General features: G+C 43.1%; 1 protein-coding gene across 6 annotated transcripts in view; it reads right to left on the bottom strand.

The window, feature by feature from the left end:
- Nucleotides 1-213: 213 nt before the first annotated feature.
- Nucleotides 214-19,789, bottom strand: part of prodh2 (proline dehydrogenase 2) — a 48,203-nt gene continuing 28,627 nt past the window's right edge. The window contains exons 2-11 of one of the 6 annotated variants that reach the window (XM_065002362.1): nucleotides 17,894-18,157; nucleotides 17,152-17,342; nucleotides 14,606-14,732; nucleotides 13,818-13,889; nucleotides 10,872-10,952; nucleotides 8,196-8,339; nucleotides 4,690-4,856; nucleotides 1,466-1,576; nucleotides 1,213-1,301; nucleotides 214-599 (exon numbers count right to left, since the gene is read on the bottom strand). In XM_065002362.1, coding sequence (XP_064858434.1) covers nucleotides 418-599; nucleotides 1,213-1,301; nucleotides 1,466-1,576; nucleotides 4,690-4,856; nucleotides 8,196-8,339; nucleotides 10,872-10,952; nucleotides 13,818-13,889; nucleotides 14,606-14,732; nucleotides 17,152-17,342; nucleotides 17,894-18,157 — 1,428 coding nt within the window. In that variant the 3' untranslated portion in view covers nucleotides 214-417. Of the gene's footprint in view, nucleotides 600-619; nucleotides 643-1,121; nucleotides 1,184-1,212; nucleotides 1,302-1,465; nucleotides 1,577-4,689; nucleotides 4,857-8,195; nucleotides 8,340-10,871; nucleotides 10,953-13,817; nucleotides 13,890-14,605; nucleotides 14,733-17,151; nucleotides 17,343-17,893; nucleotides 18,343-19,789 lie in introns of those variants that run through there. The other 5 variants (XM_065002363.1, XM_065002364.1, XM_065002365.1 and 2 more) reach the window with 5 other exon arrangements.

Here is a 19,789-nt window from a genome sequence, read left to right as displayed (position 1 = left end):
AATGTGTATAGTTAAAACCTATATTGGGCTGCAGCCTGCAGGTTCTGGTTTATCTGACAAATAAGCGACCTATTTGAAAACAATGCAACAGCCTACCTGTGTTGATTTCAATCATGTGTGAATAGACTAGGCAACGGCTGGAAATCTTGAGAAATGAGGTCAAGTCAATAAATTCAGGTGTTTTAAATTTAAAAAATAAAACAATTGAAAAACTTTTGACATAATTTGCTTAACCTTTATTGAGAAATCAGTAAAAAGTAGATGGCCTTTTTTAAATGATTGAATAAGTGTTTCAGTTTACTTCCTGAATTGACTGTCTTTAATGCAAATTTAGCCCACACCATCCCCGCTTCCCCGTCGTCCCTACCCCTAGCTTCCCTGTCGTTCCTACCCCTAGCTTCCCCGTCATCCCTACCCCTAGCTTCCCTGTCTGAGCCCCTGCCGCAGCCTCCTGTGGAGCTCCAGTCTCAGGAGGTCTCTCTCCTTGCGGATGCCCTGCAGCACGGTACGGTTCTCCTGGGCACGGCGCACCAGGTAGGGCAGGGTGTTGTCCACCGAGCCATACGGCACTGACTTGTACACCAAGTAACCCTGCTGGGCTAGGGGGAGGAGATAGGATCAAAAAGAGCGTCTGCTAAATGACTTAAATGTAAATGTTAAATGTAAAAAGGGGGAGAGGTGGAGAAAAAGAGACACAGAAGCAAAGGACAGAGAAAGACAGAGAGAAAGGACAAGGAGATAAAGAGAGGGGGTTGAGGGGACAGTGGGAGGACAGGAGAAAGAGAGAGACAGAGGCAGGACAGAGGGACAGAGAAAGGACAAGGAAGTGAAGAGGGAGAGGTTAGAGAGGATGGGTGGGGGAGAGGAGACAGAGAGAAGAGGAAGAGGGAGAGGTTAGAGAGGATGGGTGGGGGAGAGGAGACAGCGAGGAGAGGAAGAGGGAGAGGTTAGAGAGGATGGGTGGGTGAGAGGAGACAGAGATGAGAGGAAGAGGGAGAGGTTAGAGAGGATGGGTGGGTAAGGGAGAGGAGACAGAGAGGAGAGGAAAGGATAAAGAGAGGCAGAGAAACAAGGAAAGATGGATATGGGAAGAAAAAAGTAAATATTATGCACAACACTACCTTCATCTGTGTAGCTAAGCAAGGAAATGCAGAATAGGGACTTGAGTTTCCTTGACGATACACTTGAATACAAGGGAGAAAGGAACCTTACCGAGAGTGAGAGACACATGGTCACACATCCCCAACAGTTGACCAAAACACACAGATCCACCATCTTTGTCCATTCCCAGCTCTCCCATCCTTAGGACAGATGTCACAATACCAATTCAATGTCATGTAATGCATGTGCTGCATTAGAGGCTTTACATAACTTTTACCTCTGGGGGTGCTCTTGAGCCAAAAGAGGGTCCCCTAAATGGACAGGAATATCTCTAAATTTGAGGTAAAACATTTGTGAATCTTACCGCTGAACTGCACGCCTGACGGACTCCTCGTTGTGCGTTGCGACGATGATCCGATAGCGCTGAGGGTCCCGGGAGATGAGCTCCAGCAGGATGTCCAACGAGCCGTTGTAACTGCAGGAGCACAGCAACATTATGGAGAGAGACACAATGGCATGTTGTGACATGGCATTATCATATCAATGATATTTCTCAATGAACACATCATAACAAAAACATTCGTGGTTAAAAACATTTCCAAAAATCAATCTTTTTTTCGCGAAATGTTCACTCCTGTGTCATGGATTTCCAAAGAAAAAACTGTTATAAAATGGTGGAAACTCCCTCTAGTCCAGGCCAATCCAGTGCTTAATTCCTGCCGGAACAGGATCCGGCACCACTCAGATTTGACTTGGTTTGTTCCGGCACCAATTTGCCTTGATCCGGTAGCATGGTGGTGGCAGCGTCATGCTCTGTGTGTAAGGGCCGGCTCTGGAGATTCGAAGCAGGTACGGGGTGCTGACATTTAATACGGAACAGACAGGTAGCAAAACAGGAACAGTGCCAGCACACGGGTAAACAAGGACATATGACAACTAATGCTGCAGCCGGGAACAGAGCGGGGAACCAGACAGATGTAAGGGAGGTAATGACACAGATGATTGAGTCCAGGTGAGTCCAATGAGCGCAGATGCTCGTGACTGGGAAAGGCAGGTGTGCGTACTGATGGTGGCAGGAATGCGTAATGCTGGGGAGCCTGCGCCAAGGAGGGAGAGCGGGAGCAGGCATGACAGTACCCCACCCTCTAGAGGCGCCACCCGGCGTCCCACCTGGGCGAGCCTGACGGCAGAGACACGGGCGCAGAGCAAGCCGGCTGGGCATAAACTGTAATTGCTGCCAAAAGTGCTTCAACAAAGTATTGAGTAAAGGGTCTGAATATTTATGGAAATGATGTCAATTGAAAAAAAACAAATAGTCCAGGCTTACACCAATCCAGTTCTTAATTTGAGACGGATACTGCCAGGAACAGGATCCAGCACCTCTCTGATTTGACTTTGTTTGTTCCGGCACCCATTTGCCTTGATCCGGAAGCTCTCGAGGATTTATTTATTGTTTCGCTTTTCGCACTGTAGACATTCTAATACAATTCGAATCAAGATACCTCCTCGTTATTTCTCCCACCCCCCAGAAAGACCATAATGTACGGTGACAATTCTGTGTAATCATCCTATCCTGCCACACTGATCTCAGACATGCTCTCTTATTTGTACATAGAGGTTATTGGGAGGGCCAGTGGGGTAAGTAACTGATCTTGACACAGGTCTTGGTAGTGGTGGTCAGCTAGTGAAGAGGCTAGTCATCTCCCTACTGAATTTGAATTGTAGGAAAGCCAAATCAAAAATGGATAAGACAAGGCAATCGAGTTTGATGACATTTTTCAAGTCCAGAAATTCAGAGAAAGATGTTGAATCGAACCCAGAGAACTGTCAGTGGCGATGCCTTAGCTTAGCCACTTTATGGCGATGCCTTAGCTCAGCCACCTAATGGCCATGCCTTAGCTAGCAGCGCTGCTAATCCCGGCAGTTCAGCATCACCACCGGCACCTCCACTAGCTCGTAGGCCTACTAGCGAGTCAGACTCAGTGGGCGAGGGAGGCGGGGAGTTGGGGAGATGGGGGCAGTGCATCCACCGACAAAGTGTTCGGAGGAGGTGCAATTTGCAGTTCAAGAACAAGCAAACGTACAGTACCAGTCAAAAGTTTGGACACACCTACTCATTCAAGGGCTTTTCTGTATTTTTACTATTTTCTACTTTGTAGAAAAATAGTGATGACATCAAAACTATGAAATAACACATATGGAATCATGTAGTAACCAAAAAAGTGTTAAACAAATCAAATATATTTCATATTTGAGATACTTCAAAGTAGCTACCCTTTGCCTTGATGACAGTTTTGCGCACACTCTTGGCATTCTCTCAACCAGCTTCATTCAGTAGTCATTTGGAAAGCATTTCAATTAACAGGTGTGCCTTGTTAAAAGTTCATTTCATCAAATACTTATTTTCCACCATCATTTGCAAATAAATAAATAAAAAATCCTACAATGTGATTTTCTGGATTTCTTTTTCTCATTTTGTCTGTCATAGTTGAAGTGTACCTATTATGAAAATTACAGGCCTCTCTCATCTTTTTAAGTGGGAGAACTTGCACAATTGGTGGCTGACTAAATACTTTTTTTGTTAAAAAAACAAAGAGCCCTCAGAAAAAGGTTTTTGACCAAGCCTCGAACCAAGGCGCATTTGGTGGTAGCAAGCCTTGTAGATAAGGGTAAAGAGGACACCCACTGTGAGAAAATAGACACTACAGCCAGAGTCTGCAGAACAACCTTAGAAGGAGGCTAAGAGTTATAGCCACAGGCGCATAACTTAGATGAAGACATTGACTGACAGGAGTTAAATTGACTTGACACGGGGAGAGTCATTGTGGCAGGTTTTGAAAACCAAGGTAAGATTTTTTTTTTTTTTACAAACTTGTTTGGTATTGTGAAGGTAATCTGAATGTGTGCTTCATATTATCACATAGGCAGGAGGCCTATATATTCTCATGTGTGTGTTCTGCTGTAGCCTACATTGATTTATTTTATTTGAAGTTCTGATATTGTGATATTTGTTCTACTGCGACATTGATGTCTTGAAAATGATATGAAATTGGGTTCTTGTCAACCCCACAGCTGAGTGTGTGTGTTGCGGATGTTCTGCAGTGTCGCCTAAAAATGTTGCCGTATGTTGATTGTCTAGAAAATTAGAATATAAGAAATTTGGACATGTCTAAGCCCCGCAGCTATACTTAAGTACGTGGGCATACTGCAGTGACATCTAAAATGCTTTGAATGAATCAGCACCTGTCCGTTTCACCACAATAGACAGTAGGCTACTTGGATGTGTTCTCTATCTGCTACGCTGCCACGTTGTGTTTGACACTTTTTTTCCTCAAAGTGGTCCCGGAACCTCAGAGCCCTCCAGATACCCCCCACCCCTCTCGCGCTCACTATGTGTTCCCGGCACCTCCCGATTTACAAATTAAGCACCGCACCAATGGTTTAATGCATGGGGAGGAGTGTACACAGGTGCAGACTTGAGGAGAAATAATTTATTATTTGGACATTGGTTATTTGAATGTCGGGAGCACCACTCCGTAATATAACATCTTTCGTCACCCCAAAAACCGACATGCACAAGAGAGTCACCTGTCATTGGTGTGCTCCCAGGATTCGTGAACAGGTTCTGAACACCCCTGACTATTGGCCAGTTTCCTTTCTTTGTCCATGTACGCCCCTCTCACAAGCTTCACACCCAGACAGAAGGACTCGCTGATGGACAGGCGGACGTCCTGGAGCAGGAGAGACCGCGATTCCTGAAGGGAAAGGAAGACAGAGGGGGGAGAATCAGAGAGAAAGTAATGAAGGGTGAAACAGAGAGAGAGAGACACACAGAGGGGGGGTGAGAGAAAGAGAGAGGACAAATTTGCAGGTATTGTAATAACCACAATTACATTTTATAGGAAAAACATATGGTAAAACGTGAGTAAAAGGTCATTAAAAGGTTGGAGTCATTAAAACTTGTTTTTAAACCACTCCACAAATGTATTGTTAACAAACTATAGTTTTGGCAAGTTGGTTAGGACATCTATTTTGTGCATGACACAAGTCATTTTTCAACAATTGTTTACAGACAGATTATTTCACTTATAATTCACTGTATCACAATTCCAGTGGGTCAGAAGTTTACATACACTAAGTTGACTGTACCTTTAAACAGCTTGGGAAATGAAAAATGATGTCATGGCTTTACAAGCTTCTGATAGGCTAATTTACACCATTTGATTCAATTGGAGGTGTACCTGTGGATGTATTTCAAGGCCTACCGTCAAACTCAGTGCCTCTTTGCTTGACATCATGGGAAAATCAAAATAAATCAGCCAAGACCTCAGAAAATAAATGGTAGACCTCCACAAGTCTGGTTGATCCTTGGGAGCAATTTCCAAACGCCTGAAGGTACCACGTTCATCTGTACAAACAAGAGTATGCAAGTATAAACACCATGGGTCCACGCAGCCGTCATACCACTCAGGAAGGAGACGTGTTCTGTCTCCTAGAGATGAACGTACCTTGGTGAAAAAAGTGCAAATCTATCCCAGAACAACAGCAAAGGACCTTATGAGGATGCTGGAGGAAACATGTACAAAAGTATCTATATACACAGTAAAACAAGTCCTATATCGACATAACCTGAAAGGCCGCTCAGCAAGGAAGAAGCCACTGCTCCAAAACCGCAATAAAAAAGCCAGACTACGGTTTGCAACTGCACATGGGGACAAAGATAGTACTTTTTGGAGAAATGCCCTCTGGTCTGATGGTACAAAAATAGAACTGTTTGGCCATAATGCCCATTGTTATGTTTGGAGGAAAAGGGGAGAGGCTTGCAAGCTGAAGAACACCATCCCAACTGTGAAGCACGGGGGTGGCAGCATCATGTTGTGGGGTGCTTTGCTACAGGAGGGACTGGTGCACTTCACAAAATAGATGGCATCATGAGGATGGAAAATTATGTGGATATATTGAAGCAACATCTCAAGACATCAGTCAGGAAGTTCAAGCTTGGTCGCAAATGGCTTAAGGACAACAATGTCAAGGTATTGGAGTGGCCATCACAAAGCCCTGACCTCAATCCCATAGAACATTTGTGGGCAGAACTGAAAAAGAGTGTGCGAGCAAGGAGGCCTACAAATCTGACTCAGTTACACCAGCTCTGTCAGAAGGAATGGGCCAAACTTGTTGTGGGAAGCTTGTGGAAGGCTACCCGAAACGTTTGACCCAAGTTAAACAATTTAAAGGCAATGCTACCAAATACTAATTGAGTGTATGTAAACTTCTGACCCACTGGGAATGTGATGAAATAAAGAAAAGCTGAAATAAATCATTCTCTCTACTAATTATTCTGACTTTTCACATTCTTAAAATAAAGTGGTGAGCATAACTGACCTAAAACAGGGAATTTTTACTATGACTAAATGTCAGGAATTGTGAAAGACTGAGTTTAAAGTATTTGGCTAAGGGGTATGTAAACTTCAGACTTCAACTGTAAACAGAGCATTGGGAAAGTATTCAGACCCCTCGACTTTTCCATGTTTTGTTACGTTACAGTTTTATTCTAAAATTGATTTTTTTTTATCCTCATCAATCCACACGCAATACACCATAATGAAGAAACAAAAGCGGTTTTAAGATAAACCCCCCCCCCAAAAAAAATCACATGTGGATAAGTATTCAGACACTTTACTCAGTACTTTGTTGAAGAACCTTTAGCAGTGATTACAGCCTCAAGTCTTTTTGGGTATGATGCTAAAAGCTTGGCACACCTGTATTTGGGGAGTTTCTCCCATTCTCTTCTGCAGATCCTCTCAAGCTCTGTCAGGTTGGAGGGGAGTGTCGCTGCACAGCTATTTTCAGGTCTCTCCAGAGATGGAGAGGGCCCCTCAAGGACCCCTCAAGGACATTCTGGCTGGGCCCCTCAAGGACATTCAGAGACTTGTCCCAAAGCCACTACTGCATTGTCTTGGCTGTGTGCTTAGGGCCAAGCCCCTGTTGGAATGTGAACCTTCGGCCCAGTCCGACCTTCTGGAGCAGGTTTTCATCAAGGATCTCTCTGTACTTTGCTCCATTCATCTTTCCCTCCACACTGACTAGTCTCCCAGTCCCTGCCGCTGAAAAAAATCCCCACAGCTTGATGCTGCCACCACCATGGTTCACCGTAGGGATGGTATTGGCCAGGTGATGAGCGGTGCCTGGTTTCCTCCAGAGTTGATGCTTGACATTCAGGCCAAAGAGTTCAATCTTGGTTTCATCAGACCAGAGAATCTTGTTTCTCATGGTCTGAGAATCCTTTAGGTGCATTTTTGGCAAACTCCAAGTGGGCTGTCATGTGCCTTTTACTGAGGAGTGGCTCCCGTCTATCCACTTTACCATAAAAGCCTGATTGGTGGAGTGCTTCAAAGATGGTTGTCCTTCAATCTCCACAGAGGAACTCTGGAGCTTTGTCAGAGTGACCATCAGGTTCTTGGTCACCTCCCCAACCAAGGCCCTTCTCCCTGATTGCTCAGTTTGGTCGTACGGCCAGCTCTAGGGAGAGTCTGGTGGTTACAAAGCTTCTTCCATTTAAGAATGATGGAGGCCACTGTGTTCTTGGGGACCTTCAATGCTGCAGAAATGTTTTGGTACCCTTCCCCAGATCTGTGCCTCGACATAATCCTGTCTTGGTGCTCTATGGACAATTCCTTTGACCTCATGACTTGGTTTTTGTTCTGACATGCACTGCCAACTGTTGGACCTTATATAGACAGGTGTGTGCCTTTCCAAATCATATCCAGTCAATTGAATTTACCACAGGTGGACTCCAATTAAGTTGTAGAAACATCTCAAGGATGATAAATGATAACAGGATGCAGCTGTACTCAATTTTGAGTCTCAGAGCAAAGGGTCTGAATACTTATGTAAATAAGGTATTTATGTATTTTATTTTTAATACATTTGCAAAAATGTCACAAAACCTGTTTGCTTTGTCATTACGGGGTATTATGTGTAGGTTCAAATTCTACTTCTTCCACTTCTTCCAATAAGGCTGTAATCGAACAAAATCTGGAAAAAGTGAAGGGGTCTGAATCCTTTCCAAATGCACTGTAAGAAAACTAGACTACCTTAAGGTAACACTGGTAGGTGTTCCAGATCCAGGCGCCATCTTGGTTGAACTTCTTCATCATGGCCATGGTGACGAGTGAGAGGGCGGGGTTCATGTATGTATACTCTGCGTCGACCAGAACTCGCACTTTGTTGGCACTGGCCTGAGAATGAAACACATACAGCAATGGAACTTTGGTAACACTTTACCTAAAGTGATTCTTACGTCTATAATGTGTAGGCCAGGGCTCCCCAACCCTGTTCCTGGAGAGCTACCGTCCTGTAGGTTTTCAATCCAACCCCAGTTGTAATTAACCTGATTCAGTTGATCAACCAGCTAATTATTAGAATCAGGTATGCTAGATTAGGGTTGGAGTGAAAACCTACAGGACGGTAAACTCTCCAGGAACAGGGTTGGAGACCATGACCATGTAATTACAAAGCAGATAGTATGTTAGTACATGTGAATACAATGTTGTAACTACAGCTATTAATGAGTAGTTACATACATGTAACTGCCCAAATAAAGGAAACACCAACATAAAGTGTCTTAATAGGGTGTTGTGCCACCATTAGCCAGAGCAGCTTCGATGCACCTTGTATTAGATTCTACTAGTGTCTGGAACTCGATTGGAGGGATGCGACACCATTCTTCCATGAGAAATTCTTTCATTTGGTGTTTTGTTGATGGTGGTAAAAAATACAGTCTCAGGCTCCGCTCCAGAATAAGTGTTCAATTTGGGTTGAGATCTGATAACTGAGACAACCATGGCATATGATTTACATTATTTTCATGCTTATCAAACCATTCAGTGACCCCATGTACTCAAGTGTTTCCATTATTTTGGCAGTTACAGTTGAAATCGGAAGTTTACATACACCGTAGCCAAATATATTCAATCTGTTTTTCACAAATCCTGACATTTAATCTAAGTAAAAATTCCTTGTCTTAGGTCAGTTAGGATCACCACTTTATTTTAAGAATGTGAAATGTCTGAATAATAGTAGAGAGAATGATTTATTTCAGCTTTTATTTCTTTCATCACATTCCCAGTGGGTCAGAAGTTTACATACACTCAATTAGTATTTGGTAGCATTGCCTTTAAATTGTTTAACTTGGGTCAAACATTTTGGGTAGCCTTCCACAAGCTTCCCACAACAAGTTGGGTGTTTGTAGGCCTCCTTACTCGCACACGCTTTTTCAGTTCTGCCCACACATTTTCTATGGAATTGAGGTCAGGGCTTTGTGATGGCCACTCCAATACCTTGACTTTGTTGTCCTTAAGCCATTTTGACACAAATTTGGAAGTATGCTTGGGGTCATTGTCCATTTGGAAGATCCATTTGGGACCCAGCTTTAACTTCCTGACTGATGTCTTGAGATGTTGCTTCAATATATCCAAATAATTTTCCTCCCTCATGAAGCCATCTATTTTGTGAAGTGCACCAGTCCCTCCTGCAGCAAAGCACCCCCACAACATGATGCTGCCACCCCGTGCTTCACGGTTGGGATGGTGTTCTTCGGCTTGCAAGCATCCCCCTTTTTCCTCCAAACATGACAATGGTCACTATGGCCAAACAGTTCTATTTTTGTTTCATCAGACCAGAGGACATTTCTCCAAAAAGAATGATCTTTGTCCCCGTGTGCAGTTGCAAACTGTAGGTAGACTGGCTTTTTTTATGGCGGTTTTGGAGCAGTGGCTTCTTCCTTGCTGAACGGCCTTTTAGGTTATGTCGATATAGGACTCATTTTACTGTGGATATAGATACTTTTGTACATGTTTCCTCCAGCATCCTCATAAGGTCCTTTGCTGTTGTTCTGGGATAGATTTGCACTTTTTTCACCAAGGTACGTTCATCTCTAGGAGACAGAACACGTCTCCTTCCTGAGTGGTATGACGGCTGCGTGGACCCATGGTGTTTATACTTGCATACTCTTGTTTGTACAGATGAACGTGGTACCTTCAGGCGTTTGGAAATTGCTCCCAAGGATCAACCAGACTTGTGGAGGTCTACCATTTATTTTCTGAGGTCTTGGCTGATTTATTTTGATTTTCCCATGATGTCAAGCAAAGAGGCACTGAGTTTGACGGTAGGCCTTGAAATACATCCACAGGTACACCTCCAATTGAATCAAATGGTGTAAATTAGCCTATCAGAAGCTTGTAAAGCCATGACATCATTTTTCATTTCCCAAGCTGTTTAAAGGTACAGTCAACTTAGTGTATGTAAACTTCTGACCCACTGGAATTGTGATACAGTGAATTAAAAGTGAAATAATCTGTCTGTAAACAATTGTTGGAAAAATTGCTTGTGTCATGCACATAGATGTCCTAAATGACTTTCCAAAACTATAGTTTGTAATTTGTGGAGTGGTTGAAAAACAAGTTTTAATGACTCCAACCTAAGTGTATGCAAGCTTCCGACTTCAACTGTATCTGTTGGTACAAGGGCTATTTAAGGTAAAGTTTCTACATCTAAGCTTTTACATCTAACTTCATGACAGGATTATCATTGCATGTGGTAAAAAAAATATATTACGGGGCACATGGTGCATTGAAGCAATAAATATAATTTAATGTGTAAAAGAAGATACACTACAGGACACATGGGGCATCTAAGTATAAAAGTATAAATACATGTATTTGGACAATATTTATGAATTTATGAAAATGCATATTTTTTTCTCTCCATACCTCTCCCACTTTGTTGAGCCTCTGAAGGCCGCACAGGAAATGTGTGTTCTCGCTCTCCTGTAAACCGGGGAAGCTGATTGGCTGTGAGAAACAGGACCAGACAGTGGATCAGTCATCACTCTAGACCAGGTATTCCCAGACTAGGGGGTGTGGGGTGCACAATGCAGTCGGGTGTACGCCAAATAAAAAGTGATACACATAATAAAAATTAAAAATCTACTTTTTTTCACATTTTCAAACTGTCCATTTAGTAAGGCCCGTGTCCATAGAGACACATTTATTTTAATTTTATTTTACCTTTATTTAACCAGGCAAGTCAGTTAAGAACACATTCTTATTTTCAATGACGGCCTGGGAACAGGGGCAGAACGACAGATTTGTACCTTGTCAGCTCGGGGGTTTGAACTCGCAACCTTCCGGTTACTAGTCCAACGCTCTAACCACTAGGCTACGCTGCCGCCCCTACTGGTAATACTGCTACTACCAGCAGTTCGACACCTGCATCTGTCGACGACAGAAGTTGTTCTGCTTCCACGAGCACATCCAATGCTAGCATCAGTAATTCTACATTCGTTGTTAGCCCAGGTAGCATGGACACTGACAGTTGTGAATCTGATGCAGCCGAAGAGCTACTGCCCCCTTACCCAGGAAAGCACTGAACAACAGACAGGGACGTTGGACCATCGAAGAGGCACAAATATGATGAGAACTACATTGATTTGTGGTTCACTTGGGAGTAGTACCTTTCCTCAGTGTGTTAAATTTGAAAAAGTACTATCTCACAACTCAATGAAACCTTCACTCTTGCGCAGACATTTAGAAACAAAACATGCCAATTTGAAAAATAAGCCACAGGAGTTTTTTGAGTGAGAATTAAGACAACCTTTGAGTAGTAAGACATGTATAAAAGCAACAGATACCATTAATAAGAAGGGGCTAGAAGCGTCTTATATGGTGAGCTACCAAGTGGCTAAGCCCCATACTATTGTGGAGGACTTAATTCTTCCTGCTGCCACATATATGGCTGGGATAATGCTGGGGAAAAGGCCCATAAAACTATACAGACAATGCCTTCATCAATAACACAGTTTCACCACGCATCAGTGACATGGCAGGAGATGTTCTGAAACAATTACTGCTTCGTATACAAGCCAGTGAATTCTATGCGCTACAGCTGGATAAGTCAACAGACGAGGTGGGCCTGGCACAGCTCCTGGTACATGTCCGTTACATTCATGGGGGGTCAATTAAGGAAGACATCCTCTTCTGCAAACCACTGGAAACCAGGACAACAGGAGAGGATATTTTTAAAGCACTGGACAGTTTTGCAATGGACTTTGGTGGTCAAGATGTGTATCAACATACAGAAGCGCACTGGTTATCAAGGGGCAAAGCATTGACACGTTTTCTTAAATTGTGAGACAAGCTTAAAGTTTTCTTTACTGACCATAATTTTCACTTGTCTGACCGTTTGCATGATGACGAGTTTCTCACATGACTGGCCTATCTGGGTGATGTTTTTTCTCGCCTGAATGATCTGAATCTAGGATTACAGGGACTCTCCGCAACTATATTCAATGTGCGGGACAAAATTGAGGCTCTGATTAAGAAGTTGGAGCTCTTTTCTGTCTGCATTAACAAGGACAACACACAGGTCTTTCCATCTTTGTACAATTTTTTTTGTGTGCAAATTACCTCAAGCTTACGGACAATGTCAAATGGGATATAGCAAAGCACCTGAGTGAGTTGGGTGCGCAATTACGCAGGTACTTTCCCGAAACGGATGACACAAACAACTGGATTCATTATCCCTTTCATGCCCTGCCTCCAGTCCACTGAACAAGAGAGCCTCATCGAAATTGCAACAAGCGGTTCTGTGAAAATCTAATCAGAAACCACTGCCAGATTTCTGGATTGGGCTGCGCTCAGAGTATCCTACCTTGAGAATCTGATTGCTGTACACCAGCGGAACCCATCCATTTTGAAGGAGCTGGAGCAGTTTTGCCTTGAAGATGTCTAGATGTGCCAAGCTGATAGAGACATACCCCAAGAGACTTCCAGCTGTAATTGTTGCAAAAGATGGCTCTACAAAGTATTGACTTTGGGGGGGGGTGAATAGTTATAAACGCTCAAGTTTTCTGTTTTTGTGTCTTATTTCTTGTTTGTGTCACAAGAAAAAATATTTTGTATCTTCAAAGTGGTAGGCATGTTGTGTAAATCAAATGATACAAACCCCCCTAAAAATTCATTTTAATTCCAGGTTGTAAGGCAACAAAATAGGAAAAATGCCAAGGGGGTTGAATACTTTCACAAACCACTGTACCTATATGAGGGTGGATTCTCTGCCCTCACTAGCATGGAAATTAAATACAGACACAAGACTGTGTGTGGAAAATGATTGAAGACTGAGACTCTCTCCAATACAACCCAACATTGCATAGTTATGTCGATCCTTTTAAGCACACCCTTCTCATTAACCTGTGGTGAGTTATTCACAATTTTCGATGAAGAAATTAGGTTTTATATGTAAGATGGTTAAATAAAGAGCAAAATTATCGATTATTATTATATTATTATTTGTGCCCTTGTCCTAGAAGAGCTCTTTGTCACTTCCCACTAGCCGGGTTGTGACAAAAACTCACAGTCATTCTTATGTTGAATAAATCAAATCAAATTTCAAATCAAATGTATTTATATAGCCCTTTTTACATCAGCTGATATTTATTATTTAGTGCTGTACAGAAATAAATGTAGCGTATAGTGTGTGTGTCAGGCTTACAATGATGAAAAAAAACAACATTTGAGAGTGCGCTGACCCTGGTGCGAGAGGGGGTATGCAGCTGGAGGTTGAATGTTTGAAGGGGTACGGGACTATGAAAAGTTTGGGAACCACTGCTCTAGACTCATAGAGAGGCATCTGAACATCTCACAAAATGGCTCACCCACCTCTCCGTCCATGGCTCTGACTAGGAGGTCTAGGTCATACTGTTGTTCTGAGAGCAGGGTTGAAAGCTTCACCTAAGTACAAAGGGAAATGTGTCAACAGAGATCTGGGCCCGCATTTATCAAGTGCCTCAGAGTCGGATTGCTGATTCAGGATCGGTTTAGCCTCTTAGATCATATTGAATTATATTATTATGGACAGGGAGGACCTGATCCTAGGTCCCTTTATTGGATGATGTTGTTAATAAATAATAGAGAGCTAGTTATACAGAAAAGCTAGACTGGTCCCAGACCTGTTTGTGCGCTTACAATTTCAGTCCTTGTCAAGGTAAACATTGTGTGTCATGACAACAAGAAGATGGTATGATAGCACAAACAGACGGGCACTCAGGCTACACAGGAATGTAGTGTTTATTGCTTAAACAATAGATTTCATAAGGGCAGGAAGACAGCAGGGTTGGTGTATATGGGGTATATTCCATTTAAATTCAATTCTGGATGTAAACTGAAATTCCAATTCTCCTCAAGGATTTTCTATGATTAAAATGTGGGAAATGTGGAACTGAATTGAAATGGAATTGGCCCCAACCCTGCAGGATAGTACAATTAAAATGATTTAGTCTTCAAAGGTCTAATTAATACCATGATTACACACAATGGAGAAAGATTGTTTCAATAGAAAGGCATTCACATACAAAAAGATGGAAGAAATAAACTTAACAAACCAAAAAAGCATGAACTATGCTCCTCGCAGAGTAAAAGGGTTTTAGTCAAGTAAGTCATACACTTACACACAGCTCTGGACTGAGCAAGGCAGTGATCTTCAGCTGCATCATGGGATCTTTGCTCCATGCATTGCTATGGGACATGTCGACGCATTCCAACATGGACGCCAGGTTGTCGTTGTACCGTCGCTCCCTGTTGACAATTGATATTTGACCACATGCATTCAGACTGAAAGTTATTCCATATTTTTTTTATTATTATTTGAATTTTGTTTTGCCCCTTTTCTCCCCAATTTCGTTATATCCAATTGGTAGTTACAGTCTTGTCTCAACACTGCAACTCCCACCACAAGGAAACGCTAGAGCACGATGGGACAAGGACATCCCGGCCAGCCAAAACCTCCCCTAATAAGGACGATGCCAATTGTGCGCCACCTCATGGGTCTCCCGGTTGTGGCCGGCTGCGACATAGCCTGGGATCAAACCCGGGTCTGTAGTGACGCCTCAAACACTGCGATGTATTGCCTTAGAGCGCTGCGCTACTCTGGAGGCCCTTCAATATTTCTGAATGAAAACAAACATTGAAAAAAGTTAAATAGATCTTTATCATCAATTTATGTCAAGTGCTGCATGAAACCCATGTAATTGCACTGCGAATGGTAGCCGAGCATTGCCAGCATAAAACCTTTTTCACACCACTGAGCCAAACTGAACTGAGCCTGGTTACATATCTTTAACTTATTTTGTACATAATGTTGCTGCTACCGTCTCTTATGACCGAAAATAACTTTTTTTCATTTAACGAGTCTGAAGAGCCCAACTTGAACGACATACTACTTTCCCGGGAACAGGCCCAAATCCCCGTCATTTGTGTGAAGAGACAATGGAGAAAAAGAGGACGAAGGTCAGGCTGCCTTCTGAGAATTCGTATGCGATCGAATAAACCTTCCGTTCTTCTAGCTAACGAAAATAAAATCGACGACCGACAAGGAAGATTAAACTACCAACGGGACATTAACAACTGTAATATCTTATGCTTCACGGAGTCGTGGCTGAACGACGACATTATCAACATACAGCTGGCTTGTTATACACTGTATCGGCAGGATAGAACAGCAGCCTCTGGTAAGACAAGGGGTGGCGGACTGCATATATGTAAACAACAGCTGATGCACAATATCTAAAGAAGTCTCAAGGCTTTGCTCACCTGAGGTAGAGCATCTCTTCCTAGGTCGTCATTGTAAATAAAAAAATTGTTCTTAACTGACTTGCCTAGTCAAATAAAGGTTAAATATTTTTTTTTAAATAAATCTCATGATAAGCTGTAGACCACACTATCTACCTAGAGAGTTTTCATCTGTATTTTTCGTAGCTGTCTACATACCACCACAGACCGATGCTGGCAATAAAACCGCACTCAATGAGCTGTATTCCGCCAACTTTACTCCACACACAGAGACGCGTTCAAAGCTCCACCCTCCATTTGGCAAATCTGATTATAATTCTATCCTCCTGATTCCTGCTTACAAGAAGAAGAAAAAAAGCAGGAAGCATCAGTGACTCGGTCTATAAAAAAGTGGTCAGATGAAAAAGATGGTAAGCTACAGGACTGTTTTTCTAGCACAGACTGGATTATGTTCCGGGATTCTTCCTATGGCATTGAGGAGTACACCACATCAGTCATTGGCTTCATCAATAAGTGCATCGATGATGTCGTCCCCACAGTGACCGTACGTACATACCCCAACATCTGCACTGAGCTAAAGAAAAGAGCTGCCGCTTTCAAGGAGCGGGACTCTAACCCGGAAGCTTATAAGTAATCCCACTATGCCCTCCGACGAACCATCAAACAGGCAAAGCATGAATACAGGACTAAGATTGAATCGTACTACACCGGCTCCGACGCTCGTCAGATATGGCAGGGCTTGCAAACCAAAGGGAAGCACAGCCGCGAGCTGCCCAGTGACACGAGTCTACCAGATGAGCTAAACTACTTCTTTGCTCACTTCGAGGCAAATAACACCGAAACATGTATGAAAGCACCAGCTGTTCCGGACGACTGTGTGATCACGCTCTTCCGCAGTCGATGTGAGTAAGACCTTTAAACAGGTCAACATTCACAAGGCCGCAGGGCCAGACGGATTACGAGGACGTGTACTGCGAGCATGCGCTGACCAACTGGCAACTGTCTTCACTCATATTTTCAACATCTCCCTGTCCGAGTCTGTAATACCAACATGGTTTAAGCAGACCACCATAGTCCCTGTTCCCAAGAACACTAAGGTAACCTGCCTAAATGACTACCGACCCATATCACTCACATCTGTAACCATGAAGTGCTTTGAAAGGCAGGGCATGGCTCACATCAACACCATTATCCTAGAAACCATAGACCCTCTCCAATTTGCAATAGACCCATTCCAATCTCCAATTTGCATTGCAAACTGCATTGTTGGTTAGGGAATTGTAAGTAAGAATTTCACCTGTTGTATTCTGCGCTTGTGACTAATACAATTTGATTTGATCCACAATAGTTAAACTATCCAAGCCCAGAAGTACAGTTTAGCACGCTAGTGTGGAAAGGGGTTTAACATAGAAATATGTTGTCTAACCCAGTGCTCTCTCCCAGGTCCTCTTCAATGGGCACAGCCAGCATGGGGCGGAGTCCCAGGGAGCTCATCTTCTCCATGGAATGGGTGATCTCGCCCTCGCTCTCCCCGGCCACAAACTGAGCATATACAGAGGGCCGCAGGAGCAGGGCAAACCCCCTTTTCCCGAGCAGAGTGCGCGCTACAGACATGAGCTGAGAGTGGGAAGAAGAGACAGAGAAAGAAAGAAAGAAAGAAAGAAATAGGATGATGAGTGAGTCAAAATTATAGGAAAGGGGAGAGCGAGTGAGTGAGTCAGGTACAAATAAAGAGATAATTTTGGCTAGAGGTAAAGAGAGAGGGATATAAAAAATAAATACGGAGTATGAGAGGCAGAGAAAGAGTGGGCTCTGATTGACAGGGAGGGAAACCGAGACGGGCAAGCATACTTGACCTTTATACATTGACAGACACATTGAGTGCAACAGTGTAAGCATTTGACTGTCTGCACTGACTCGCTTACTGATTGACTTCCAAATGGCACTCTATTCCCTATATAATGCACAACCTTTGACCTTGAGCCCTATGAGCCGGTGTCAAAAGTAGTGACACTCACTCATTCACTCACTTCACCACTCACTCATTGCCCTCAATTCCTTTCTCTCTCATCCCTTCCCTGGTTCATACTGCTCATGTAGTGTATATCTCTTCTCCCCTCCCTCCCTCCCTCCCTCCCTCCCTCCCTCCCTCCCTCCCAGTATCTCACCTTCCCACAGTTGTTGACCAGCACTGGGACAGAGCAGAGTTGGAACACCCCTAATGCTCGGAGCAGTTCCCCAAAGCTCTTTACCCTGAAGGCACTGGGGTCCTCAAAGTTCAACGCCACGGGGAGGGCGTCCGCTGCCACCCGCTCCACCGCCTTTGGGGCCGCAGTTCCCAACAGCCTCAGCGACAGGAAGTGATGCAATGATGGGCGAAGCAGTGGAGACCTCATCATCGCTGATGGAGGGCTTCTGGATGGACCCGACGTCTGTGTAGATGTGTGTATGAGAACAATGTGCCTGTTAATATGTGTGTGTGTGTGTGTGTCTGTGGTGTGTTTACTTTCCTTGATTGCGTAGTTGTGTAGACTCCCTTTGCCTTGACCGCTTGTTCAGCAGTCTGACAGGGTCACACATACATAAACAAGTGAAGATACCCTCAGCTGAGAACCTGCTGAAAGAGAAGAATGAGGGGTAGAGAACATGTCAACACATACAGAGAAAGATAAATACAGTACAAGTAAACATTGACCATCATTACAGTACAGCAATTCACCATTTTTATCCAAGAGGCTGATAATGAGTATCCCTCCATACACGCAATACATTTACTTTCAACTTGAATTAAAACTTTGACAATTGTACATTATTAGAAATCCATGCCTATTAAGTTAACTGTTAATTTCCCCAAATGCGAGTAAACTAAGCCACAAATATGAATTGCTCTGATAGAGATTAGTGGTGGGCACCAATATCGATAATGTTTGATATCGATATGAGCAAGGCATAACGAATAGTTTTATGTAAAAAGCATAAATGAAGTCCAGTCTGGTGACACAGAAAATATTTGTCACCACAGATGGTTTGTTTACATAGCAGGTTAGGATGATTAATGTGGTAGGTTAGGTGAATGAACATGGCAGGTTAGGAGAATGAGGTTAAGGTAAGGAAAAGGGTTATGGTTAAGGCGTCAGCATGCTTCAGTTCAGCTGGCGCCTGGCTGAACTCGGAAAGCCGAACCAAACGAGTGTAAGCCCTTTGCTTGAGAAACGAGAAAAAAGCGGCAATAGTACTGTTTTTCCATTTTGAGACACCGTAGCCAGTATACACTTCCGCACAACTCAAGAAATTAATTTTGACGTTTTTGCCGAGGCGATCTTACTAAGATGTTTGGTGCATTATTTTTCAATGAAAAATGTCCATGAAAATGAGTTGTCTCTCATTGAATGACAACAAAGACTTTATTGAAGAATCTCTACTGTTGACCAATCACCGACAAAGGGGCGTAGACTTTCAGATTGCCTCCAGAAAAAAAATGTTGAGCGCCTGAACAGTCGAAAAAAACCCTCACTGAAGTCCAAAACAAACAAAACTGTCACAAAATGTCGTCATAATATATGCACAAACTCTACTGAACCGTTTTGACTGGGAAGCATGAGGACACCTTTAGGATTAGCTACAATGCTACATTTGTCAACAGCTGTTGTCCTCAACGCGATCACTAGATAGAGCGGTAAGCCCTACTCCATCTAGCCACAACGGTAGAAACGTAAACAAAGCATCTGTGGCAACAAAATCATTAGTATCATGACACCTTCATGCACAAAACCCTCTCCCAGACCTTCTCACAGGCTCTCAACTTATCATACTTAATTGCCTGCTGATAGGTCATCAAAGGATGTCTCTCTGTTTCTCTCCAAATGTGAAGTTGAGCCATTCTTTACATTCAGGTCAAGGGAAATATTGTATTCTTTAAAGATATCTACATATTTTTCAGGATGTTGTGAATCCCTGGAAAAAATCTGAATGAATTTAAACATAAAAGTTTTGAAAACATAGCTTGTCCAAAAAAAGTGATCTCCTGGCACAACTTACCCCGGATATGGGGTAAGTTGAGTATG

Source organism: Oncorhynchus nerka, linkage group LG16, assembly GCF_034236695.1.
Source record: "Oncorhynchus nerka isolate Pitt River linkage group LG16, Oner_Uvic_2.0, whole genome shotgun sequence".
Taxonomy (NCBI): Eukaryota; Metazoa; Chordata; class Actinopteri; order Salmoniformes; family Salmonidae; genus Oncorhynchus; species Oncorhynchus nerka.
Note: the sequence above shows the minus strand (reverse complement) of the source record. Positions and strands in the feature narration are given on the sequence as shown.